General features: G+C 55.2%; 2 protein-coding genes across 6 annotated transcripts in view; one reads left to right on the top strand and one right to left on the bottom strand.

The window, feature by feature from the left end:
- Positions 1-455: 455 nt before the first annotated feature.
- On the top strand, positions 456-1947 carry CDK5R1 (cyclin dependent kinase 5 regulatory subunit 1). The gene has a single exon (XM_031600866.2). The coding sequence runs from the start codon at positions 513-515 to the stop codon at positions 1413-1415; it is 903 nt and encodes a 300-aa protein (XP_031456726.1). The 5' UTR covers positions 456-512; the 3' UTR covers positions 1416-1947.
- A 733-nt stretch (positions 1948-2680) lies between these two features.
- MYO1D (myosin ID) overlaps positions 2681-26455 on the bottom strand; it is a 72290-nt gene continuing 48515 nt past the window's right edge. For 2 of the 5 annotated variants that reach the window (XM_031601009.2, XM_090125231.1), the window contains 2 exons: positions 25386-25499; positions 15039-21561 (listed from right to left, as the gene is read on the bottom strand). In XM_031601009.2, the coding sequence (XP_031456869.1) occupies positions 21145-21561; positions 25386-25499 (531 nt within the window). In that variant the 3' untranslated portion in view covers positions 15039-21144. The other 3 variants (XM_031601010.2, XM_090125230.1, XM_090125232.1) reach the window with 3 other exon arrangements.

Genomic DNA, 26455 nt, shown 5'->3' with positions numbered 1-26455 from the left:
CAGCTTTGGGGGGGGGGGGGGCGCTTCGGTCCCGCAGCATCGGTGCGGGGCTCAGGGCCGTCCGCTGCCCCGCGCGGTGCCGTGAGGCTCTGCGGTTCCGCCCGGTGCCGCCCGCTCCGCACGGATCCCGGCGCTCCTCCTCCCCGCGCACCGCGGCGCTCAGCGCCTCCGTGACGCCGTGCGGGCGGCGCGTCCCCAGCGGGGGGCGTGGCCAAAGCCCCGCTCGGGGGCGTGGTCAGCGCGGGACGCGCCAATGAGGAGGCGCGGTTCCCATGAGTGGGCGCGGCCTCGCGGCGCAGGGGGCGTGGCCTCCGCTTTCCCCGCCGGCGCGCCGGACGCACGTGGCGACGCGGGAGGGGCGGAGCGGGGCCGGCGCGGGGGCGCGCACTGCGCCGGCGGGAGCGCGCGGAGCGGAGGGGCGGAGGGGCGGGGCTGAGCGCGGCGCTGAGCGGCGGCGGCGGAGCGGGGCCGGGGCCGGGGCGGGCGGCGGGGCCCGGCGGGCGGCCGGCGCCATGGGCACGGTGCTGTCGCTGTCGCCGAGCTACCGGAAGGCCCCGCTGTTCGAGGAGGGCACGGCCACGGTGGGGCATTACACGGCGGTGCAGAACAGCAAAAACGCGAAGGAGAAGGGCCTGAAGCGGCACTCGCTCATCTCGGTGCTGCCCTGGAAGCGCATCGCCGCCGTCTCGGCCAAGAAGAAAAGCTCCAAAAAGGTGCAGCCCAACGGCGGTTACCAGAGCAACGTCACCCACCTCAACAACGAGAACCTGAAGAAATCGCTCTCCTGCGCCAACCTCGCCACCTTCGCGCCCCCGCCGCCCTCGTCGTCCTCCTCCTCCTCCGCCGCCGCGCTCCCCCCGGCTCAGAAGAACCCCCCCGGGGGTCCCGCCGCCGCCACCGCCACCCCGCGCCGCGTGGTGGTCCAGGCGTCCACCAGCGAACTGCTGCGCTGCCTGGGCGAGTTCCTGTGCCGCCGCTGCTACCGCCTGAAGCACCTCTCGCCCACCGACCCGGTGCTGTGGCTGCGCTCCGTGGACCGCTCGCTGCTGCTGCAGGGCTGGCAGGACCAGGGCTTCATCACGCCGGCCAACGTGGTGTTCCTCTACATGCTGTGCCGCGACGTCATCTCGGCCGAGGTGGGCAGCGACCACGAACTTCAGGCGGTGCTGCTCACCTGCCTGTACCTCTCCTACTCCTACATGGGCAACGAGATCTCCTACCCGCTGAAGCCCTTCCTGGTGGAGAGCTGTAAGGAGGCCTTCTGGGACCGCTGCCTCTCCATCATCGACCTCATGAGCCCCAAGATGCTGCAGGTCAACGCCGACCCCCACTTCTTCACGCAGGTCTTCGCCGACCTCAAGAAGGAGAGCGGCGCGGAGGAGAAGGGCCGTCTGCTCATCGGGCTCGACCGGTGAGCCCCGCAGCGCCCCGACCGCCGCCGCCCCGAGGTGACTCCGCCGGAGGCTTCCCCTCCCCCCGTCCGTTATCCCCACCGAGGCGGCCCCGATCCGGGGCTCCCGCCGCCCCATCCGTTCTCCTTTCGAGGCGGCCCGGAGGAGGGCTCTCCTCGGCCCGCCGCCGATTCCCTTCGAGGTGAGCCCGGCACTGATTATCCCCATTGAAGTGACCGACGGAGGGGTCGTGGTGTCGGAGCCCCGCGCCGCCCCGTTCGCGTCCCCTGCGGCCGGGCGGCCGCGGCCCCCAGCGCCGACCCCACGGCGGTGACTGCGGGTCGGGGTTCCGTCGGGCACCGATCCGGGAGCGTTGGAAGGACCTCCGGACGGCATCTGCTGCTATCGGACAAACCCCAGCCAGCGGGGAACCGCCGCCAGCCCCCCACCCTCCCTTCTCTCATCGTTGCTTTGACAGTGGTATCGCGCATGCAGCCATCGGAGCGTTTTGTGTCTTCGGGAATTAAAACAGAAAAAAAAAAAAAGAAAAAAAAAGAAAAAAAAAAAAAAGGGAAAAAACAACAACAACAAAAACCGCTCACGTACAACAACCACAAAAAAAAAAAAAAAAAAAAAAAAAAAAAACCCAACCCGGAGCGGGGCCGCAGCCCTGCAGCACACGGTGCCATTCCTCCATCGCTGTACATTGGGATCCGCTGCAGCTCCACGCGTCCGTTTTGTTTTTTTTTTTTTAGTGCAATCTCCTCCGTAGATCTGTTGACCAAATTGGTGGGTATTGTTCTTAATTTATATCTTCGTCTCCTTTTTGTATGTGTGTGTTTAGTGCGTTTGTACGTATGTGTGGTTTATAACCCGACAGACCGTGTCACGGGGCCCCGTGTGCCTGTAATTTAATGCCCCCCCATCCTCCCCCCCCCCCTTATTTTTATTTATTTTTGTACTGTGCTGATGAAATAAAACGCACTGAGCATCCATCACACGGCACCGCTGCTCTCTGTGCTGGGGGTCGCCCCACGCCGGGCCCATCCGCCCCCCATGGCTGCACTGAGTGCTGGCGGTGGTGGCCGGAAGGTTCTTTTGTTGCTCTTTTACACGTTCAAATATCGACGACTTGAAAACAACAAATAAATAAAGAGGGTTCGCTGCAGCGCGGCCCCGGGTCAGCAGTAGCTCATTTACGGCTCATTTGTGGCTTCGCCCCAACGCAGCGCAGAAGCAGTTCGTTCGTGGGAACAAAGCAGAACTCTCTCCATATACTTTATATTTTATATATATATATATATATAAAACCAGAGCTGGAACAGATGATGCATTTCATACAGACGTCTCGTGACGTACAGCACTGCCATCTCGCAGCATCACAAATCTCCTCCACGCCGTTCCTCGCTGCGCGGAGCAGCGGGGCACAAAGTGCTGCTCAGAGCCCGGAGTGCAAAGCGGGCACCGCCAGGGGGCTGCGGGGCGGGGGGGGGTCGGGGCCGAGGGCACCCGGGTTCGTGGGGCCGCCCCTATGGCCGCAGTGCTGTGGGGCGGCCCCGCGCCCCACGGAACGGCGCCCAGGAGGGGCTGTGCGTCCCGCTGCCCTCGGGGTGGGCGGCGTTGGGCTCCGGCGCTGCCCCACGGCTCTGCTGGGATTTCTGATCTCTGCCACCGTGCTGTGAGTCCCGACCTGACCGGCAGTGCCGGGAGCGGCTGCAGCGGGGCCGCGGTGCGGCCGTCGGGAGCCTCGGGGCGCGGCGCAGCCCCACTGCAGCGGTGCTATGGGGGCACGCGGCGGCTGAAGGCCGCGGGGAACGTTTGGTGCAGGGGGAACGAAGGCAAAGCCGGCACGGAGAGACCACCCGACTGCTCCGCACCGGGAGCCGCAGCCGAGCGGGCGGCAGAGCCATCGCGCTGCCCCGCGCCGTCGGGCCGCTGCGGCGTCTTTGGGTCCTCCTGCAGACCGAGCCGGGAGGGGGGGCTTAAGGCACCGCCGTGGGGGGGGGGCGGGGAGGGCATCGGTACCATAAATGCTTTTGGGGAGAATTCAGAAGCTCTTCCCGGCGTCCCGACCCGCAGCGGCCGCGCCGAGCCGAGCCGAGCCGTCGCCGCGGCCGCAGGGCTCCCGAATTCGGGTTCGTCGAGCGCTGAGCTTCGGGGGCGGCCGGCGCAGCGCCTCCGAACGGATCCCACGGGAAGGCGGCGCCGCGGGCCGGGCGAAGCTCCGCGCCGCTCCCGGGGGCCGCAGGGCCGCTATTTGCCCGGCACGCAGAGGACGAACCCGGAGCGATGCTTGGTGAAATCCGGCTGCGATTGGTCGATCCGCGTCTCCACGGAGACGGAGCACTTCCTGCCGTGCAGGCTGCACTGCACCGGGTGAGCCACGCTGATGCGCAGCGCGCGCTTCTCGCTGCAAAGCAAAGGCGGCGGTCAGCGCGGCTCCCGCAGCCGCCGTGCGACGCCCAGCCCCGCAGCGCGGCGGCCCCGCAGGTCCCCGTGTGAGCCGCTGCACGCGGAGCCGCGGCCCCGATCCCGCTTAGGCTGCTATTTTTGCTCCGTCTTAGCGGGCCGCGCTGCAGGCTGAGGTCCGCGTCACACGGCGGCACGGAGCGCCGCACGGCCTTCGGAGCGGCCGCGGGGCAGCGCCAGGCGCCGGGCTCCGTGCTCGGCGATGAGGGGAGCCGGGTTTCGGCCACCCACCGAAAGCACGCAGCTCCCCGCTCCCCGCACAGCTGAGGCGGCGGAGGGACCGGAGGCGTCGCTCAGAGCCGAGCGGGGCACAGGAGACCCCCGACATCATCCGGCACAACCCCGCCCCGCAGCGCCCCGCGGAACGGGGAAAAGAGCTCGGAGAAAAGCGGAGGGGCTGAGGGAGGCCGGGGTCACAGAGCGGCGACCCCAGTGCTGGGGCTGCAGATAAGGCTCAGTGCTGCCATGCGGGGCCGGGGCTGTATCTCCTCCCAGCACGTGTGGGGCAGCACAACGATACCGAGGTCGGAGGGCGTCCCCAGTTCTGCTCCCCAGAAGCAGAACAATTCCCAGAGCACTTGACAGGGCTCTGCCTTTCTTCTCCCCTGGTTCAAAGCCTGCTGTCATTTATCCCCTACAGAGCTAAAGCTGCTCTGTGGTCTGCGGGATGATAAACGTGGCTGCTAAGTAGGGAATTCCCAGGAAATCTCATCAGCAAAGCAGCTTGCAACAAACACAGAACACACACCGCAGGCAGCGCATTAATATTTCACCTTCTCCATCAGGAGAAAGATTTCCAAGCGCAGGGGGGCCCACATCCATGGGGTGCAGCTCCGGCACCCAACGGCCGCCCCATCTCTCAGCCATCCTGAGGTCTGGCAAAGATGTGGGGAAAGGCTCCCACCTGGCTTTTGGCTTTGGTACAATCCAACCTTGCCACAAAATGCCCCGGTGCTGCATTTCTAATGAGAAACCACCATGCCAAGAGTGTGATTCAGCCCCTGGCCATGGATGGAGTGAAAGCAGCATCGGAAATGCAGCAGCACCCCAGTGATGGAGGAGCACTTAGGAAGATGAAGGCAGAGTGCTTTCCTGGCTCTGACATCACAGCTCCGTCCCTGCACACGATGAGCAGCACTGAACTGTCTTGTTCCCAGCACTGCTCCTTGCTGGTGCCCAGCAGGGCTGCGTGCTGCAGATGCAGCTCAGGGCTCCTGATGGCCACGTCCCTCCTGAGATGTTGGTTTAGAGTTCATAGAACCATGGGCTCATAGGATGGTTGGGTTGGAAGGGACCTTAAAGGTCACAGAAATGTGGGATCATGGCATGGTTGGGTTGGGTTACATGGGGTTGGGTTGAGTTTTGTTGGGTTGGGTTGAGTTGGGTAGGGTTGGGTTGGGTTGGTTGAGTTGGGTTTGGGTGGGTTGAGTTTTGTTGGGTTGGGTTACATTGGGTTGGGCTACATTGGGTTAGGTTGGGTTGGGTTACATTAGGTTGGGTTGGGTTGCGTGGGTTGGGTTACACTGGGTTGTGTTGTTGTGTTGGGTTGAGTTGGGAGGGACCTTGAAGACCACAGACCCCATAAAACCACAGCACAATCAAGTTGGAAGGGACCCCAAAGTCTCACCCACAGCCACGGGCATCTCCATGGATGGGGCACCCACACTTCTTTGGGCGCCCTATGGGTAAGGAATTTCTGTGCTGATGGAGAAATTCCAGAAAAAATGACTTCATGTGCATCGTTCCCCCCTGAAAGAACTGGGGCTGTGGGGTTTGGGCAGTGCAGGCCACGACTGCAGGTAATTCAGCCGTGTGCCACTCACACTGACACGGGGATGGGGATTTTCTGCTGCCAGACAGCAGCTGAAGCAGCTGACGGTGCTGCACACCCCGTGTGCCCCCAGGACAGCAGCACAGCCCCTGCAGCTCTGCTCCCACTGCGGGGTGGGGGTGGGGAGCAGGCAGGAGCTGCAGCCCTGGAATGGTCACACAGTTATGGTGTAAAACTGAGCGTGGGGCTCCCAGAGCTCTGTGGGATCACTGGAGCTCTGTGGGATCACTGGAGCTCTGTAGGATCGCCGTCCCCCGCTGCCCTTTGATGGAGAGCAGTGCCTTCAGCATCACAGCTCACGTAACCATGGCAACCAGGCACCCAGCATCCCAGACCATGCGCTGTGTGTGCAGCCAGGCTGCTGCTGAGCATCCCCAAACCCCACATAACCCCACAGTGCCCAGAGCTGTGTGAACACCCCCAGATGTTCCCATTGGGGGGACGCCCCTCTGCACCAGCGCGAGATGCTTCCTTCCCTCCCAGCTCTGACCCTACATGGCTGTGCTCAGCACCATCTATTTCCAGATCTGATCTGAAAACCTCGATTTTCAATCCCTTGTCCCTGTCACTTAATGGGAAAAAAAAAAAAAAAAGTAATAATAACAAAAAAAAATTAAGAAAAAAGAGAGAGAAATTAGTGACAGCTTCAGGGGATATGAGAACACCATAAAGAGGCTGTGGAGGAGAGGAGGGGAGGGAAGGGAGAAGGGAAAAAGGGAAAAGAGAAAAGGGAAAACAAAGAAAGGGAAGAGGGGAAAGAGGGAAGTGGAGAGGAGGAAAAGGGGAGGGGAGGAAAGGAAAGAGAAGGGGAGGAGAGGGTTGGGTTGGAAGGGAAGAGAGGAGAGGGAAGGGGAAGAGGAAAAGGGAGAGGGGGAAGGGGAAAGGTGGAAGGGGGAAGGGAAAGGAGAAGGGAAGGGGAAGGAAAAGGGGAAGAGGAAGGAAGAAAGAGGAGAGGAGAGGAGAGGAGAGGAGAGGAGAGGAGAGGAGAGGAGAGGAGAGGAGAGGAGAGGAGAGGAGAGGAGAGGAGAGGAGAGGAGAGGAGAGGAGAGGAGAGGAGAGGTCTGGGAATCAGTGCTAAGTGAAAGGCTCTGAGGCTGCCATCCCAGACACAGACTGGTGCTTTGCTGTGCTTTGTTCTCGTTGCTTCATTCACCCCACAGGAGTGCAGCTCACACAGGCGCTGGAACCGCTGCCTTATTTAAGCAGCTGACCTATTTCTGCTCTGCCTCCACCTCACTCATTCCTCTGCACTTCAGAGGAGCAATCAGCAGATTTGCACATGGCACTGAGAAATGTGCTCCATCCACAGCAGCTGAAGCCATTAACAGCAAGCAGCTCCAGCGCTCGGTGTTCATTCATTTGAGCAGAATATCTCCCCCCTCCTGCAGCAGCTCCCTCCTCCTCCGGGCTTAGCAGAGTTAAATCTGCCACATTTCTCTCTGCAGTAAATTGAAAAACTGAGCAGCAAATGGGGAGAAATGAATTGCAAAGCCAACGCTTCCACTGCTAATGGATGAACTCTTTGTTTCAGGGCTATCGCAGCGCGTCAAGAGCTTCCCCCCATGTGTTCTGGAGGGCTGCTGCAGTAAGGAGATAAGATGCCACTGCTGTGAAATAATCTCCGCGTCTCGGAGGTGTGGGCTGAGCCAAAGAGCTCCATGGCACAACGACCACGATGGGAAATGCATCCCATCCCAGCAGGACGTGCACTCAGACACCGCCGGAGCTTCTGCTGCCTTCACAAACACTGTGCCCTCCGATCCAATCTCAGGTGCTGGTTTGGCAACACAGATGTGAGCTGCAGAGGTGGCTGATGGGTTCTCCAGGAATAAGAGAGAAAACAAATAGGAAACTATTTGCAGAATAGCTCTGCTCCTGGTGCCACGATCTTCTCTTCCCAATCGCACCGCCTTCTTCCCCTTCTGAAAGCTTCACTGGTTCAGAGCACAGTGGAACACCAAAACACAGCCATGGCTGCCATTGATGAGGATATTTCAAGGCCAGGTTGGATGGGGCCCTGGGCAGCCTGGGCTGGCATTAAATGAGGAGGTTGGTGGCCCTGCATTGGCAGGGGGTTGGAGATTCATCATCCTTCAGGTCCCTTCCAACCCTGGCCATTCTGTGATTCTGTGATATTAAAGAGGATCAGCCCAGCTCCAAACCCAGCTTCTGTATGCAAAGGTTGGAGCATGGAGGAAAAACCCTCCAGTGACCACAGATGGGTCTGAAGCCCCAAACCCTGCAATGGTCAATGGATGGGATGGGATGGTGGGGATGGTGGGGATTTTGTGAGGTGGGATGAGTTGAGCTGGGGATGGGATCAGATGGGATGGGCTGGGGAGGCACTGGGTTGGGGATGAGGATGAGGATGGGATGGGTTGAAGATGGGGATGGTGAAATAGGGATGAAGATGGGATGGCATCTCCCCGCTTGAGAAAATCTACCCCAGGGCTGATTGCTCAAGTGATCCCTCCTTCAGCCTTCGTTATCTCTTCAACTGTGTGATCCAAAGGAGAAGAAACCCAAGAGGATGATCTGCCTGCTGTTTTGGACTGCCTCCTCCCAACCCCAGGGCTGGGACTGCACCTCTCCAGTGTCAGCTGCTCCATGGGAGGGATTTAAGGATAACTTATCAAAAAATGATCATTAAGACCTAAATTAAACCTATGCCTAGTCAATATTTTCCATTCCAACTACTCAAGCAACGGCTTCAGTAGAACCAGCAGCAGTGCTGAAGAGCTCACAGAACAACGAGCAGTGCCCCATCTCGGGTCACATCTACAAAGGGAATTCAGTGCTGGGAGCCAAAGCTGCTCCATCAGCATCTTTCCAGCAGAGATTAAACCCAACACGAAATGCACTTCAGTCCCTTCCTGTGGGACATCAGCTCTGAGCACCACCCCTCCCAGCTCCTCCCCGCAGCGTGCAGGGAAGGGAAGCACCGCCACGTCCCCTGGAGCACTGTGCCCTCTGGTAGACCAGCAGACCTCAGGTTGACATCAGCCAACGGGCACCACCTGCACTCATCCTCACCAGCAACACTGCCAAAAAGATGCTCCAAGAACGGCGCAAGATCCACTCTGCGTTCCTCACCTCTGCTCAAAACGCACCTCGAGTGTCGAGTGGAATTCTCTTCAGTCTGGGACTGAATTCTGGAGTGAAAGCAGTCAGTGACTCAGACTTCAAAGCTCTCACCCCATCCCAGCCCGAATCACTGTGTTAATAACAGGTTTGTTTGTCGGGAGCAGCGCAGCTCCATCCCAAAAACACGCTGATGGACGGCCGCACAGCCCCAACCCGCCACGAACAAGAACCCATCCCAGGCTCCCATTTGCTAAATTGGATGTGTGCTTTGGAGAGGGCTGATGAAAGGTGTCTATAAATCTCGTCAAACCAGACCAGCAGAGCTGCGCTTTCATTTGACTTTTAAATTGCAGATGCACTTCGTGGTCAGCACCACAAAACGACCGCAGGAGCTGCGTGTTTTTAAGCAGGGTGGCACTGCCCCACGTGAGGATGGAACCCCTGTCTGTGCAGAACGACTGGGGACAGGAAATATTCCAGGAGGGAAATGGCAGAGCGCTGCAGAGCTGGGGAGAGACGCTTCAACCCCATGGAGATGAGTGTCTGTGCTGCAGCGCGGTGCTGGGGAGGCAAAGCACTGCTTTTCCATCCCTCACCACGAAAGAAACGACCGGAATTAATTCAGGGTGCTTCTGGGAAATGGGCTTTTCGCTGTGATTCGGTGTGATGTCCCCACTGCTGCTCTCACAGCCTCCATCAGCTCTCCGCAGCTGCACACGGTGAGGGGGGATTGCAGGGCTTCTCTTCTGCTCCGTGCTAAAAATAAGAGGTGATGCTCTGTCCCTGCAGCACAGCGCTGCACAGCCCTCCTCCCCCCGCAAAGAAGCTGTAGGAAAAGTGACGGCTGTGCCACGAGAGGGGCTGCAGCCCCACAGCTCCCCACAGCTCCCCACCACCACCACCAACGGGGGCTGGGAACGCAGCCATTCCCATTCCACGATGATTATTTTTAGGATGCAGCACCAGGGATGCTCCCGTTGTATCCATGGCAACCATCCCTGCAGCGGGCACCGCATCCCCACGGCTGCCATCGCCCCATCCCCAACCCCATCCCCACACCCGAGGCACACCGGTGCTGTCACCCCACTGCCCCCCATGCTGTGCCCTGGGAAGGTCCGTGGGGGCTCCCAGAGCAGAGCCCCCGTGTAAAAGGGGCACGCAGTGAACGCTATGGCAGCGCAGACACCGACCCTCATTAGCCACGACTATTAATTGCCCTCAAGCACGCAGCAGCGCCGTTCTGACCCGACCCAAAGGTTGGGCCCATCTCCAGCACCTGCTGCCACGTGAGGAGGAAACAAAACATTTGCATGAGCTAAAATAGTCAGGGCTGTAGGATGGGGGGACGTGAGCACGGCGCTCCCCGCCTCCACCCGCAGGAAACTGCCTGTGCTGCACCCCATCCCTGCTGCACTGCACTGCACTGCACTGCACTGCACAGCACTGCACAGCACAGCACTGCACAGCACTGCACTGCACAGCACTGCACAGCACTGCACAGCACAGCACTGCACAGCACTACACTGCACTGCACTGCACAGCACTGCACTGCACAGCACTGCATAGCACTGCACTGCACTGCACTGCACAGCACTGCACAGCACAGCACAGCACTGCACTGCACAGCACTGCACAGCACTACACTGCACTGCACTGCACAGCACAGCACTGCACAGCACTGCACAGCACTGCACAGCACTACACTGCACTGCACTGCACAGCACTGCACTGCACAGCACTGCATAGCACTGCACAGCACTGCACTGCACAGCACAGCACTGCACAGCACTGCACAGCACAGCACTGCACAGCACAGCACTGCACAGCACTGCACAGCACTACACTGCACTGCACTGCACAGCACAGCACTGCACAGCACTGCATAGCACAGCACTGCACTGCACTGCACTGCACAGCACTGCACAGCACTGCACAGCACTGCACTGCACTGCACAGCACAGCACTGCACTGCACTGCACAGCACTGCTCCCGGGCTGCAGCAGCACCCAGCAATGCTCGAAGAAGGAACTGAACCCAGGGCTGCAATTCAGCTGACGCAGTGCAACTCCTGTTTTCAGCACCTGACCTCTCAGTCCTGCTCGAGACGTGCAGCAAAAGCCAACGTGGGCTGTGGGCACAGCTCTCCTGGCTGAGCATGCTCCCAAAATGAATATTTAAATGCCCTGGGAGGAAGGAGGGAGCGTTCCTCTCCGCATCCATTCTGTTTCCACAGACAAAAGGTTTCCCATGAATTCTGTCTCCCCTCCCTCCTCCACTCTCACAGTTTCAAGACCACTTTATAGGAAAGCAAAGGACTCAATGTTGCTTGTCAGGTCGCTGCTTTTTCCTATGTTTGTCACTGCTGCATTTCACTGCCTGCACCAAAGACGGACGGACGCGAAATGCAGCAGGCAGCACCATTTGATGGCTGACACTCTGCTCATTAACCCAGCGCCTTTCAGCTCCAGGAGGAGCTGCAACAGCACCGCACTGCGAAGGCGCTGCAGCCACAGCACGGTGTAACTGTGTGAAAAGGCTGCAGAGCCGCGGGATCACGGCACGGCTGGGCTGGAACGGCCCTTAAGGATCACAGAACCACGGAATCACAGCACGGTTGGACTGCATGGGACTCCAAGGGACCCCAAAGCCCCCAGCCCCACCCCCAGCTCGGGCACCTCCATGGACGGGGCACCTCCTCGCTCACTGAGGATCCCCCACTCCGCTCTCTTTGTTTGACACCATCCCCAGCCCTGCTTTAACTCCCTGCAATGGGAAGAGGTGTGTGTGTGCCTCAGGACCTGATGCATATGAGGGCTGTCCCAGCCAGGTGAGCACCTTGAGAAAGCAGTTCTGAGTCTGCTGGAAGCAAAACAAGGAGGATGACAGAGCTTGGGATGGGACAGTGAAGCAAAGCCCATTACTGGGGTAAGGCACAGCAATAATGAGACGGGCTGATGTGTCATCACAGCAGGGCTGGGGCTGCAGGTCCTTCCCTGGAAGGAAGGTGACACAGAAGCCCAGGGAGGCAGCGGATGTTCTGCAGGTGCAAAGGGAGGGCAACATTTTCCCCTGAAAGTCTGCAGCTAAAAACAAAAGGCTGTGGTAGAAGTCGCAAAGCTGCTGCATGCGTAACTTTTTCCTTTCCAGTTTCCCCTGAAGTGATGTTTGAGAGTGAAAGAGGAAGTACAAACATGTATTTCCCAGCTGCTAGAGATAGCCCAAGTAAATGCCTCGGGGGTGGAAAGGCAAAGCTGAGAGGTGGAAGGGATGGATGCAGCAGATGGAGATGAGGAAGGGATGGACACAACGGGTGGGGAGAGGAAGGGATGGATGCGATGGAGGTAGAGGAGGGGATGCATCAAAAGGAGGAGGGCTGGGTGTGATGGGCACAGAGGAACAGAGCTGGATCTGATGGATGGAGAGAAGGAAGGGAAGGACACAGAAGCAGCAGCTGCGTGCCCTCGGTGGTGGGATTTCAGTGACCCCGTCCTCACGCAGCCTGCCTCCCCCTGCTGCACTGCAGGTGCTCCTGGCAAACAGCACAGCTCCACAAGTAAGGCACCAACGCATCCACCTGGAGCACGTGGCCTTTCTGCAGGCTTCTGTCTGCTGGGCTCTGCACACCCCCAGCTTGGAGGGCCGCCCCACAGCAGCTCAGAAACGTTCCTTCCCCTCCAAGAGCAATGAACAGAACCCGGGCTGCGGCACAGCAAGGAAATGGTACAAGAGCAGCCAGTGGGCTCAGGAGATGCTGCAGGAAGCCCAGCACGGCGCCCAGTGCTCAGATGGTGGCACTCGGGGCACTGCGCAACTTCCACGGATGCTCTCAAGTTCCTCCTCAGGACGAAGGATTTGCAGACAGGAAGGAAGGCGCTGGTTGCACACTGACACCACAACGAGCAGAGCAGCAGAGCGATGCTTCAGCATTTCCTTCTTCAGCATTTCCTTCTGATCTGCACCGAGCTGAGCTCTGTCACCAAAGCCAAAGGGAGGCAGCTTATCAGGCAGCACTGCAGTGCAAACGGCGTCTGGCAGGCAGGCTGGGGGCAGACAGGCTGCATCTCCTGCACCAAGCCTTGCAAAAGAGACCAACCCAGAACCGAGGCAGCGCTGGCCGTGCTGCCATTGCACACACAGCAAACAGCAGCACGAGGCACTGCTAGCAGCTGGACAGATGTGTGATGGTAGCTGATACATCTGAGCACCAGCCCTCCAGCTCCAGAGTCCCAGGGAGGTTCTGAGCACAGAGCACAGCACCACAACACAGCCCTGGTGCCCTGATATCACCCACTCTGCTGTTTGCTTCTCCTTTAAGCACGCCCCTCCGAGCTGTTCCTGCTGCTGCTCTCTGAGCCCTTTGTCTCCTCTCTTGTGGTTTCTGCTGGTTGCAAAACACAGCACCAGCGGAACTGCAGGAGAGGACTATTAACAGCCAGAAGTCTCCATGCCAGTCCTGACTATAAAGCAAATTAATTCCAGTCTGAGCCAAACTGAGCCCAGCCCAGCAGCTGGGCAAACACAGATGCCTCCAAACAAACAGAATTGGGTGATGAACACTTTGGGGAATGGCATCCCTGCCCCTCTGCCCCAGTGCAGCCTCAGTTAAAGGCATGGAGGCGTTCAGTGCTCTGCTCGTCCATTTTTCCCTTTCCTGGGCGGAAGGATGGCTGTGTGGGTTTGGGTTCATGGGAGCAGTGGGGATGGGTTGGGGCTGCACCAGAGGATCACAGCATCACAGAATGGTTTGAGTTGGAAGGGATCTTTAAAGGCCATCAGGCCCAGCTGCCCGCGGTGAGCAGAAGCACCCACAGCTCCATCGGTGCTCAGAGCCCCATCCCTGACCTTGGGGTTCACAGCTGGATTCAGGCCACCCAGCCATCCAGGGGTACCTCGTGCCCTCTGAGATCCCTGGAGCACCTGAGACATCTGCGTGGGGCGGACAGATCTGCCACAGCCCAGGGGAGAGCCTCATCTCTTCTATAGAATTCCACAGCACAGGAGGTGGGACAGCCTGAGGGACCACAGAGAGCAGCAGGGAACCCAGCAGGAGGACGTGTGTGAGCACAGCTGGGTGTGTGGTGGAACAGGAGATGTTCCAGGGCACAGCACCTCCAGCTGAGCACGCAGCTCCCACACGACGCACGTGGTGAGTCGGGCACAGAGGACATCACAGGCGTCACCCAGCAGAGCGGGGCCACTGGGTTCAGCCACCACAAGGCATTTCCCCCGCCCCTGTCTGCAGCACAGACACCACAACACATCCATCAGGATGCTGCAGTGCCACCTGCACGGCTTGAGGGCACCCTGAGAGCATTGCCTCCCAACCAGGCGCCCCTGCCCTGCTCACAGCAGGGCTCTGCAAGGCAAAAGGCAGATCAGTGTGTCTGCTCAGTCCCAAGGAGCGTGGAGGAAGCTGTGCAGAGATCTCTGCCGCCTCTCCCCCTCGCTGTCACATCAGAGGATGCAGCAGCCACACGGCAGCGCGTTTCCCTGGGAAACAGGGCTAAAAATAGGGCGGCTGGGAGACATTTGGGAAGCGCAGTGAGGACGGAGCACAGCTCTGCATCCGGATGGCTGATGCTCAGTGCTGGGATCGCAGAGCTGGAAGGACCTGCGAAGGCCATCCAGTGAGCTGGGATCGCAGAGCTCCAGCAGGCGGGGAGGAGGAGGGACCCCAGCGCCCCATGGAGACCCCCAGCCACAGTGCACAGCGGGGGAGAGCTCCCACATCACCCCTTCTGTGGGTTCAGCACGGAGGGCAAAGCAGCCCTGTGTGCATTTAATTACCCTGCGTAAATTCGTTAGCTGGGGCTTCCACCTCGGACTCAGCAGGTCACAGCTGATGAATCACGGCGCAGGATGGATTGTGCCATTTGTATGTAAAAACGCTCCGTGCAGCAGGGATGTTCATTTATACCACGGGCTGCGGGAGACTCAGTGAGATGAAATGCAGTAAGGATATAAAACACACCTGCTGATCAGTGCTTCCTAACAAGGAATGCACTCCGTGCACATCTTAAGGTGAAACGAGCCACTGGTCCACGCAGGGCAGAGTCAGGGGTCGTATCTACGGCACCATTCCTCCATCCCTCTTTATTCCCCATCCCCGTTCATCTCCCACCCTTCCCCTGCCCCAGGGGAGCAGTGCTGAGGACCACCAGCCCAGGGCAGCGCGGTGGCACCGTGCTGAAGCTCTCCTCCCCAACCATTGCTCTGCACAGCACGGTCTGCACGCTGCCTACAGCTCCTCCTCGCTCCTTAAAAGAGAACAGAACATTATTTACAGTCTAATTTTAAGCCATCACCCCGGAGCTAGAAACTGAACTCATTTCCATAGACGCTGAGTGGTTTTACCAGTACGCCGGAGCTAATTACCTCCTCTGCCCCCATCTCCATTATTACTGTCACCTCCTGGAGGGACAGCGCAGCGCAGCACAGCCCTATGAATGCAGCAGATAGAAAAAAGAAAGGAAGAAATCTCAAAAACATTTTTCATCGGCCGCGGCCGAACAAACGAGGGCCCATCCTTCACATTCATTATCATTCTGCTCTCAGCTCCTCGCAGGCTGAAGCCAGTGCTCCGGCACAGCTCAGAGCAGGGAAGGGGTTTTAAGTAGGTCAGTGCTAAAGATGATCAAGAAGAGTCTTTTTGGTGCTGGTTTTGGTTGCTGACAGCTACCGGAGCCCTGATCTACAAAATGAGAGCAAACAGTGCCAGGTGGGCATGGCGTGGAGGGGACACGTGATGGAAAATGGGGGAGACGAGGGGGTTGTGGAATTCAAGGGGTTGCAGCACTGCTCTCTGGTTCCTGTTCCCATCCTCGGTTTCTCAGCCTCCAAGCATTCCCCCTGCCTTGCTGAGCAGTGTGGGGGGGGGAAGAAAACCCCAAAGTGAGGGAAGGTCGGGAAGGAAATGCAAACAGAGGGCTGTGCCAAGCCCAGAAGAAGAGCTTCACCGTGTGGATGGGGCCCAAACTGCAGCCGTGCCCAGAGCCCAGCAGGACAGCACAGCTCAGAGCCTGCCCTGCTCCTGTGGCAGCGGAGCACAGAGCTGAGCAGTGCCCATAGGGGCAGCTGTGGGGCAGCACAGCGAGAGCCAGCAGTGCAGCACAGCATGATATTCCCAAACTGTAGCTACAAACTGGGCTGTGGCTGTAGGAGCAGGGAGAAATGAGTTTGGTTTCATTGTCAGACACGCAGGAGACGTGTAATGCCATTCTGGATTAGAGTTTACATCCTACTCAGCTCTGCTGCTCAGGAACAAGCTGGCACGTTGTTCCTAAAGCCCAGCCAGTGCCCTGAGAGCAGGCAGGGTGCAGGCAGGGTGCAGGCAGGGTGCAGGCAGGGTGCAGGCAGGGTGCAGGCTTCCTCAAGGTCCTCAGGGAGGAGAACTCCAACACCACCACATCCAACCCCATCCCCACCGTGCCCACTCACTGAATCAGAGAGCACTAAAAGATCTCCAAGATCACCACATGCAACCATAAGTCTGAGATGGAGGAGGCCCAGCTGTGATGCTGGAAGCTCAGTGAAGCATTTCAGCAGTGAAAAAACCCTTCGGGAGGCACTGGGGCTCTGCAGCTCCAACCGAGCGAGGAACCGATGGCAGCACAGGCAGAGCTGCATCTCAGCTCCATGCAGAGCTGGGCAGCACTGGGGAAATGCTGGCCAAAGGGAAACCAGCAGGGAGGGGATGACCCCAAGCGGAAGCAAAGCGCTGGCCCATGAAATGTGGGAGTTCTGACTGAGTGCAGCCCAGCAGCTCAGGGGAAACGCAGAGCAAGCAGCGCAGAAACGGCCGCGGACATCTGTCAGCAGTGCTGATCACAGCAGCATGCAGCTCTGCAGGAAGGGCAAAATGGGCAGGAAAAGAGAGCAGAGAAAGATCAGCGGGGGTCCTGCAAAGGCAGCGGGGAGAAGGACTGCTCTGACCAGAAGTGCAACCCAGCAGCCCACCATGCCCACCCACAGAGACACCGGGCTGGAGGACTCCAAGGTCAGCAGCCCACCGTGCCACCCACCGTTATGGCTGGAGAAGATCTCAGATCCCCAGTCCCAACCCCAGCCATCCCCAGCACACCTCTGCTCCGAGCACCAAATGCAGAACTGGGATTTTACACCTCCTCTCTCCTTTCTGGCTCCCTTCAGCCCTCCCTCTGCATCCAGCAGCACACAGCACCGTCTGCACCGTAATGACGATGCGCAGCTCTGAGCTCAGACAGATCCAACAGTCTCATTCTTACAAGGAAATTTACTCTGGACCATCCTCACCCCTCCTTGGGACAAGGGGAGGGAAAAAGCAATGTTTAAGCAACGGCCAATCCATGCCAAACGGGGGATCTGCAGGACTGAAATGGCACCAACTCATTAAAACACCACGGAATTCATCCCAACACTTCTGCAAATCTTTGATTTGCACAAAACCGACACAAAACCCAACAAGTTGGCACACAGAGCAGAGCCATGGACAAAACACCCACCAGATAAGCTGGAAAAGCAGAAGTTATGAAGGGAGCCACACACCAGGCTCAATATGTGAGGAAGATACACTCTGATTTTGTGCTGTGAGTTTGATTCTGCAGGCTGTGTTTTCTTTTTCGGGACAAAAAGACACAATAAAAGCCACAGCTGGTCATGAATTAAAAGGCTGAGTTTCCCTTTTTGCTTTGGTTGGGTTTTGGCACAGCCAGGCTACTCCAGTGCCATGCAAATACTGATGCCATGCAAATACTGATTCCTTCGAGCTCGGCTTCAGGTAAGTCATCAGGGCCCACTGCTCTCACCAAATTTAAGTCTGTTCCAAAATCCAGCTCCTTGTACACCGGGGGTTGGACTCGATGCTCCCTTCCACCATGGGATATTCTGCAACCCTCTGCATTTCAGACGTGCCAGGTGTCACACTGTGGTCTTCACCACATCCAGATTTTATCAATTCCATGCTCCAAAATTCCCAGAGAACCAAACCCAACCCGACCCCCTGCCCATAAAAGCATCGTTGTGCACCAAACTCACAGCTCACCACTGGAAGAGCAGCCACAGAAACACAGCTCCTATCTGAGACCAGTTTGAACAGCGAGGTCACAGGATGAGACCACATGGGCAAGAGGCAAAGAAGGAAAGAAGGCTCAAAAGAGAAGATTTGGGCTTTGCCAATGATATCAAGTGGAAAACTAGAAGGAAAAATGTGTTAATGTGTGCTTTTGTGATACTTTATGCAAGAATATGGGGGAAAAAGAACAAAGTGATGTTTTTGATGAAATTATCAAATACTTGCATTATGCATTTTTCTTCCCACTTCTGAAGCAGGAGGTCTGGAACTGGGTGATCATTGAAGTCCCTTCAGTCCAACCACCCCTTGAGTTTTTATTCTGAAGTGCCCCACAGAACACTGCACATCTCTAATATATGAAATCATTTCAGAGAACGCCAAGCACCAACCCTGGGGAAAGCAACGTCCTGCAATGCACCTCAGCCTCCTGTGACTCCTCTCCATGAAGACCTCCATCCCAGGAGCAAAATCCTTTGTAGTCGCACGAATATCATAAAAACAACAAGTTGCTACCACTGTGTGCTCAGACACAGTAACTGACTTCTAGATTTAGAGTCAAGGACTCCAACAAAGGATTGATGAGCTCAAGATCCAACTTTGCCTCTTGTGGAGAGCCCAGCTCTGCCCGGAGCTCAGCTCATCCTCAGCACAGATCCAGGAGACAAAGTCAGCTTCGCTGTGCACAGATATGCTGAGAAGTGTCATAAAAAAACACTCTGGATGTGAGATGGGCTTCCTTGGTCGGGGGTTCAGGCCTTGGAGATGGTGAAAGAGCAGTGCTGCAGCACTGGGAAATGAGTTTTAAGAAAGAAACAATCCTCTTCCAACCTCCTCCTGAGTCCTTCCTCGCAGGAACGGCTCCTGGAAAGTTCAGGAGCACCAACAGCTGGAAAAAACCCTTCTGAATAATAAAAAGTTAAAAGAGAACATCAAGAGTGCTCCTCATCTCAGTGCTAGGATCCTGTTTGGTGACTCCAGGGCATAAATCATCAGATCTGCTACCTAAGCGATGTATTTTCCAAAGAAAAACTGTCATCTCTCAACCCAAGCTACCACAGCGTGGTCAGCAAACCTGCACAGAAATCAGCAGAGGTGATGATAAATAACGACTGCACCTCAGCTAAAGGCAGATGGCAGCTAAACTTCCTTGGATTTTGCCACCAGGGTGATGTTGGAGGAATTAAGGCGTTTTTTCCAGCACACAGATGAGTACCTGGAGCTTCGATCTGACAGCTAACTGCAGGCTCCCAGAGCACAGTTATGAATAGAAACCTTGTACAAAAACAAAGCTATTTATGCCCTGCTGGAGAAAAAAAACGTTACGGGAGAATCTGCTGTGAATAAAGTCTGCTCCTTTGTCAGCCTGCAGCCGCCCTAACAATGGTGTCAGCCACTGGCACAGCTGCACGGGAGCTGAAATGGGTTGGTTGGCACTGCTGACAAAGGATAAATCGCGTCCAACAGCGATTCAGAAGCAGCTTGCTTTGCCCTCAGCTCCTTTTGATCACATCCAGCCTGCAGAAAGCCCAGTTTGGATGGAAACTCCCAGTTATGCAGTGCTCCTCCACCCAGCAATGCACAACCATCACTGCGTGCTCACAGCTCAACTCCTTTTGTGCAGAGGGCGATGGCTCCTCAGAAGAGCCATGGGTTAAGTGCCAGCACCACCCCTGACTTCCCAATCCTAGTCTGGGTTCTTCTTTCTTCTTGGTTCTTCTTCGGGTTCCCCTTTTTTACGACACGCTGAATCTCTCTGGTTTTTGTTTGGTTGGTTTTGTTGTTTTAAACGGGTAGCATCAAGAAATGGTCAAAATGCCCACCTCCCCCCCAGCACAACTGACTGAAGATGGGTGTTTGCAGAGCGCTGCCTTCCATCCACCCAACAAACCCCAACCACCAAACAACCCAACCCACAGACAGCCCTCAGCTGCCTCCCACCTCTCACCAACCTCGCTGCTCCCAGCTCTCACACGTCCCAAAATGCCCATGTGGAGCAGAAGCACAGCACTGAATGCAGCTGATAAGGAGAGCTGTCACCTTCCTAGAGCTGTGCCATGCCCAAGGACAGGATGACCAACAGTGATGGGACCACAGCCCTGAGCTGCCACCCCTTCACCAACTGCTGTTTGGTCAATAGCTTTGCAGTGCCAAGGCAACTAGCTCTAGGGTATGCCTGTTTAAGAAGCCAGAGCTAAAGACAATTAATCCAGAGTACACTAATGATTAAAATAGGCTGACGGGTCTCAGCGTGCAACAGGAAATATGAAATTATCCTTAGGCAAGTGATTTTCTGCTGGAATTCTGCAGGGATTGCTTTGACTGCTCTTTTAACACTGCTGAAACCCCACCACAGTGGTATCAAGGATGGCTGCAGCCACACTCAGAGAGGATCCTAAATAAGAGCCCACTGTCCCCAAGGAAGCTGCCCCATATCACAGGTGTAGGGCTGCTCCAAGCCCCTTGGAGGGTCCCACAGCCATTGGGTTTCTCAAAGACTCCCTGCTGGATCCAGGGAAAACTGACAGTGCCACACAGTGACTGCAAATCCTATTTCATGAGGAATTCCCAAAGTGGCTCTCGAGCAATGGGTCAGCTAATCCCATTCACCACTGGGATTTTTTTCACACTTAGGAAATTGAAACTGAGTGAAAACATGGCTTTTGTCACTTTTCTTTTGATTTGCAGATATTGCTTTGATGAGGGACAGCGTGACATTTGGGTATTTGGGAAATTAAATGGGAGCTGCTCCTGTACATTATGGTTAGATCCATAACCTCTATCAGACACTGGAGAAAAAGTGGCTTTTAGGAACCTATCAGAACCTAAATTCACTCTCACCACCCTTCCACCATAGCTCTAAACGAACATTTACCCACAAAGACTCCCCTTAATGGCTCATAACTGGAACACGACATTGAGAAAGGCAAGAACCAGTGGTGCAGGTGATGCTGATCAGCATCGATTCTCTCAGAGCAAATCTGCTCTGCAGGAGCAAGAGATCAACCCTGTAGGCCTGGCTGCTGCTCACACCATGTCTCCAGAGGGTTAATTTTGCATCTGCAATGCAGTGAGTGCTGTGCAGCCTTAGGGCAGTTCCAAACTCACTGCGAGAAACAACGGTGCTTCCTGCTTGTTCAGCTCTACCTCCTGGAGCTCCATGCACAGCAACCACTGCAGGGCTCTGCCCACCCCCAGAACAGATTTTGCATGGTGATGTGCAGGGAAACAGCTGCCATTTCACAGCTCGAGCCCTAAATCATCTACTGACACTGGAGTAGGGGAGTCAATAGGAAGGAAGAGCTGTGCTTTAGTTCTAGGCGTTAAGAGCTTGACCTTGAAGTGCTGCTTGAGCTGACACACTTATAATGCACGTTCAGTGGTATTTTGTCCCCAAATATCCGTGCTCTAATGAACGCATATAGAGAAAGGAGGGGTAAACAAAGCGTAGTCTCAAAAACACAAGGAATAAACGCTCCGGTATCCCAGCAGTAGTGAAGGAACACAGATAAAAAATCAAGGGTGACACCAGCGCGAATTCGTGGAAAGTTTTGGACCTGGCTATAGTGAGTTTGCAGCACCGACCTCTTGAAGTGGCTGGCCAGGACGCCCACCAGCTCTCCAACCCTGCTGTCGTTGGACGGCTCTTTGCTGAACAGGCAGACGATGAGATCCTTGTTGTCCTTCGTGTGGAAAACCACCAGCTGGTCCTTTCCATTGGAGACGCTCAACCCGACCAACTGAGAAGAGAAAGTAAGAACAACATCAGATACACGGAGGTAATTCACTGCCACAACAGCTCCTTCCTCTCCAGTACGGCACGCTGCCTCTTCGTTTCTGCCTCTGCCACCAAGAGCAGGGCCAAAGGGATTGGCTCTCCATGCTGAAGATAAAAAGGTAGAAAACAGGTTGTTGGTTGTTTTGTTTCGTAGGGAAAGAAAACAAAACAAAAACAAAAACCAAGAGGCAAGAGCATTACCAGACTGGTGCAAGAAAAAGGGAGAATCACGGAATCACAGAATGGCCAGGGTTGGAAGGGAGCTCAAGGATCGTGAATCTCCAACCTGCTGCCACATGCAGGGCCACCAACCATCCCACCTAATGCCAGCCCAGGCTGCCCAGGGCCCCATCCAGCCTGGCCTTGAACACCTCCAGGGATGGACGGGGATCCACAGCCTCTCTGGGCAGCTGTTCCAGCACCTCACTGGTAGAGGGAGAATGGAGGGAGGAAGGAGTGTTGGAAATATCCAAGTGATTTGTCAGGGTGGCATCTCTGATAAAAGCAGATTTTATCACCATGGGCATCCCACAAGCAGGAGCACCTTTAAGGACACAATGACAGCTTTTGTACCTTGTTTCCCCCCCTGCCTCCCCCCTCTCCTGTTTCCCCATCGGCTGGGTACTCCAGGTTCACAGTCTTATCAAGGTTCACACATGTTAACTGGTGTGCTATCAGCTGTCAGCAGCCATCCTGTTGTTTCCAAGATGTCCCAGTGCTCTTCTTGTCATACTGATGTGCTGATTTTCTTCAAACTCTTTGTTAAACAAATGGCGGGGGGTTACCAGACCTTCCTCAACACCTTCTCCAGGCACTCCCTAAGGCACATCACCACTTGTCCTTTTAATTAGAGCAGGACAGTCTTGCAGTGCGTGTGACAAAGTACAACACGTTTTCATGCTGGCTATACATAAGTTGTTGCTGGCTTATATATGCATGCTGCTAATTTAGCTTCTCCCCCTTTAATCCCCTATTACTCAGGTCCTGTCTGTCCAGCACCAAAACCCAGTCATTTTCTAACATCAAGGGGTTTCTGATCTGTAAAGGTATTTGTTACATCTTGCCTTCAGCTGAAGGCCAGAAGTTTCTCAGATGGCTGGACAGACAGGAGCTGCAGTCGTTGTGCTTACAGCTTACTGCATCTACCTAATCTCTATGGAGGTGCATTTATGTTTATATTACTTATATACTGAGTGTGTGTTGTTGGGGAAGGTTTCCCTAAAGGATAAGTAATGGAAGCTATCAGAGAACCCCAATAAAGTAGAAAGACCCCTGAAAAGAACCGTGAGCTCTAAGAAAGGACCCAAATGGTAGCAGAGGCCACGAAGTTAAGAAAATTCTGATGTTGTTCTAATGCAAAAACAACACCAGACTCCCACAGGAGAGAGGAAGAAATGCTGAACACGAGATGTTGAGCAGATGCTCCCTGTGCACCCAGCACGACACAACTCCTCTGAGCTGCCCAAATCCAGGCACAGGGAAACCATGTTCTCCTATGGGCACGAGGCACCGATGGCCATTTCTGGAACTCAAAACGTCATGATTCCCTTTCTGAGGAAGAAGAGGCCCTCCATGTACCCCCACTGCACTGGAAAGCAGCTGAGCACGATCCGACCTGGAGACCTGCTGCTCCCAGCTGCACATACCCAACACAGGTGGGGTTTATTCTTTACCACTGACACTATTTTGGGGCTGTGAAATACTGCCACGAAGTGCACAGACACTGACAGCTGCTGGGCTGTACGGTGTCCCTTACAATTGACTGGCATGCTTAAATGACATCTCGGGAGCACAGGGGGACTTGTGCCACCACGGTGTGCAGAGTAGGAGCCACCAACAGCTGAAGTCTCTGAATCTGAAAAGCCAACTGAAGCATTAATTATTCAACAGAGCTCTGTCAGAAGTCCAAGAGCCCATCGAAACTGCCCTATTTCACCCCATCCCTCCCCCTCAAAAGACTGAACAAGTAAAAATAATACAAAAGAGATGGTTTTTGAGAAGGTGCTTAACTGGGCATTCACAAGCACTAATATTAGCTCTGCCTGGAGAGCTGAAACGTTCCCAGCAGCTGCAGAGCTCCATTTACAACATGCAGCACTGCAGTCCTGAGATCTCCCTGCTTCTCAGCCACCTTCAATTCTCTTCATACACAAAATAAGAGAACGCAGCACGTGAAATGCAAGTGGGAATGACACGAAGGGCTGCACTGAAACCACAGCTGAAGGAGATGGGGCAGGCAGGGCTGACAACAAGTGATGGGAGCAGCAGACATCAGCTGATGTCTCCGCTGAGATTTCCATGGAAACAGCAGCCCTGAGGAGTGCCAGGCTGACAGGGTGCTTCATAACGCTGTCAGCAAAAGCACAGCTCTCACTGCACCCACCTGCCCCGCCGCAGCCCCACCAGCTCCCATGGACAACACCTTCCTGTAGGGCCCATCTGCACCAAGACCTACGAACGCTGCTGTAATCATTACCCAGCTGCTTCTCATATTGGTTCAAACAATTGTTCTTTCCCAGTAGGGACAGCACTGCTGGCTGCAGATCAGTGCGTGCACCACGACGCCAGCCCAGCACGCACGGATTTTCTCCTGTTTCCATGGTGCAGCAGCAGAAGGCAAAAGGCTTTGGCCAACAGAGCAGAGATGCAGCACTTACCGTGCTGGAATACGACCCTGACACCTGTGCGGGTCCTTTGGAGCCCATTTCCCCTACAAAGCACTCAATGGCAATAGCTCAGCTCACGTCCATTGTTCAGTCCAGGAGCCCAAAGGGAATCGCTGCAGAGCTGTGAATAAAGCTGATTTCTACCTATGGACATTTAAGTATGTGATGCATCAAATCCCAGCTGGTCTGAGCTCACCTCGATCCTTTGAAAACATCCCTCCACCTTTAAAGAGTCTGCTGTGCGTTTAAGAAGTTTGTTAGCACAAGCAAGAGTCAGTCATTGAGATTGCTAACCGCAGCCTGCTGACAGCTGGGTTTGGCACAATTAAGAGATAATGTCAGTACAGCACCACTCGGCTCAGGAAATGACCTGCAGTTGCTGCACAGTGACAGCAGTGTCTGCGAAACAAGAGGAACTGTCATCGTGGGGCTGCTTTGCTGCAACACACGAGCAAAGGAGGAGGGAAGAGCAGCAGTTACCCCACAGTGTGCTGGGGTTAGGTGGATAAGCAGCAAGGACACTGGCAAGGGACCAGTCAACCCAACGTCTGGATGCCATCTCAGCTGATCACCCATTCCACATTTGCAGGTGAGGTTTCACTGCTCCTCTCAGCCCATTTTTTAGCAGTGTGGGTTTACTGTTCCTTCAAATGCAAACATCACAACCAATTTGTGTAGGACATCTGCAAGCAGTGCAGCCAGGTTCTGTAGGGTGGAGATAATCACAGCAGCATTACCTCAGGCTGACGGGAACAAACAGGTTGAATCCACGCTCTAAGAAGAGCTTTTCTCCCTTCCCCCCTTCCTCCCAGTGATAATCTGCTGCTCTGTGACTGGCAGCTAAATGCTGCTTACATTAAACATGAACAAATATATATAAATCAATTCAAACAACATTCAGGATCAAACCAACCCCCAGAGACAGAGAAATCGTGTCTCAAGCTGCTGTGAAATGCCAGACCCTGCTGGGGCCAAGCTCCTGCAGCACAAATAAATAACAGAAGAGCAGAAGGAAGAGAAGAATGTGCCTTTTCCCAACCTCCTTTTCCATTCTATGGAGAGGAACATGGAGCTGTGGAGAGGTGCTCTGCCAGTGACTGTGAGACTGTCTGTAACTTACATTGTAGAGGGGGATGGTCTTCATCACTTTGTACTGCTTCATGGGGTCCATCTTATACAGGTGCCTGTCGGTGATGAAGATTGCTCTGTCCTCCACCTTACTGAAGCGGTTGACCTGTAAAGAAGCAACTTTCAGTCACGTGCTGAACACAAACTTGGCAGCAGCAAACACGTAAAATTCACACAGGTCTTGAACAGGTTGACTTGGAGGAGTGAAAAGAGAAGGTTAAGCCCCAAACCCCTTTTTCTACATAGGGAAATGGGCACTGTGAGAGCAGCAGCTGGGACAAGCAAGACCTACATCCAACAGAGGATTAATTACAACTGTAACTGTGTTGTCTCTCTTAATTCCAGGTATTCTGCTGTTCTGAATTTGTGTTTACTTTTGGCTATCCATCAACAGCAACAGCATCCCTCCAGTACCCAACAAATTAGATCACCAGAAGTGCTGCCAAATGCCACATCAGCACCTCTGGAAAATTACTGCAAAGATATGAAACTGTTTGTTAAGACATTAATTCATAAGGCTACGAGATACAAAACCCTGGACCTTCACAACACCTGATGTGGGGAAAATCCAAGAATGCTGGAGCTACTCAACTACTGGTTCCACACCTTATGGCATTAATTAATACATTAATAACAAAACAATATTCTCCTGAGAGCAGTGTTTTATACCCTGGGATCGAGCTCTGAGGTCCCTTCCAACCCAATCCATTCTAAGATTCTTTATTTGTTTACTCTTTTTACACAGATCTTTTAAATTGGGGGTTGGAAACCGATGACCTTTAAGGTCCCTTCCAACCCAATCCTACTCAACTCAACCCAACTCAACTATTCCATGGTTCTACGACCCCTAAGGTCCCTTCCAACCCAACCCTACTCAACCCAAACTGATGACTCCATGCTTCTATGATCTTTAAGATCCTTTCCAATCCCAACACGCCATGATCCCATGGTTCTGTGATCCTTACAGTCTCTTCCAATCTAAGCCATCCCATGATTCTACGAAATCCCCCATCCTCCTGCAGCTCACCACACTCTTCTGGGCAATTGGTGACATTAGGCTCC

This window comes from Phasianus colchicus, chromosome 26, assembly GCF_987193195.1.
Source record: "Phasianus colchicus chromosome 26, bPhaCol1.hap1.1, whole genome shotgun sequence".
NCBI lineage: Eukaryota > Metazoa > Chordata > Aves > Galliformes > Phasianidae > Phasianus > Phasianus colchicus.
Note: the sequence above shows the minus strand (reverse complement) of the source record. Positions and strands in the feature narration are given on the sequence as shown.

What these genes read in the sequence shown, in the direction of transcription:
- CDK5R1 (XM_031600866.2), top strand. Translation starts at nt 513, where the DNA reads ATGGGCACGGTGCTGTCGCTGTCGCCGAGCTACCGGAAGGCCCCGCTG.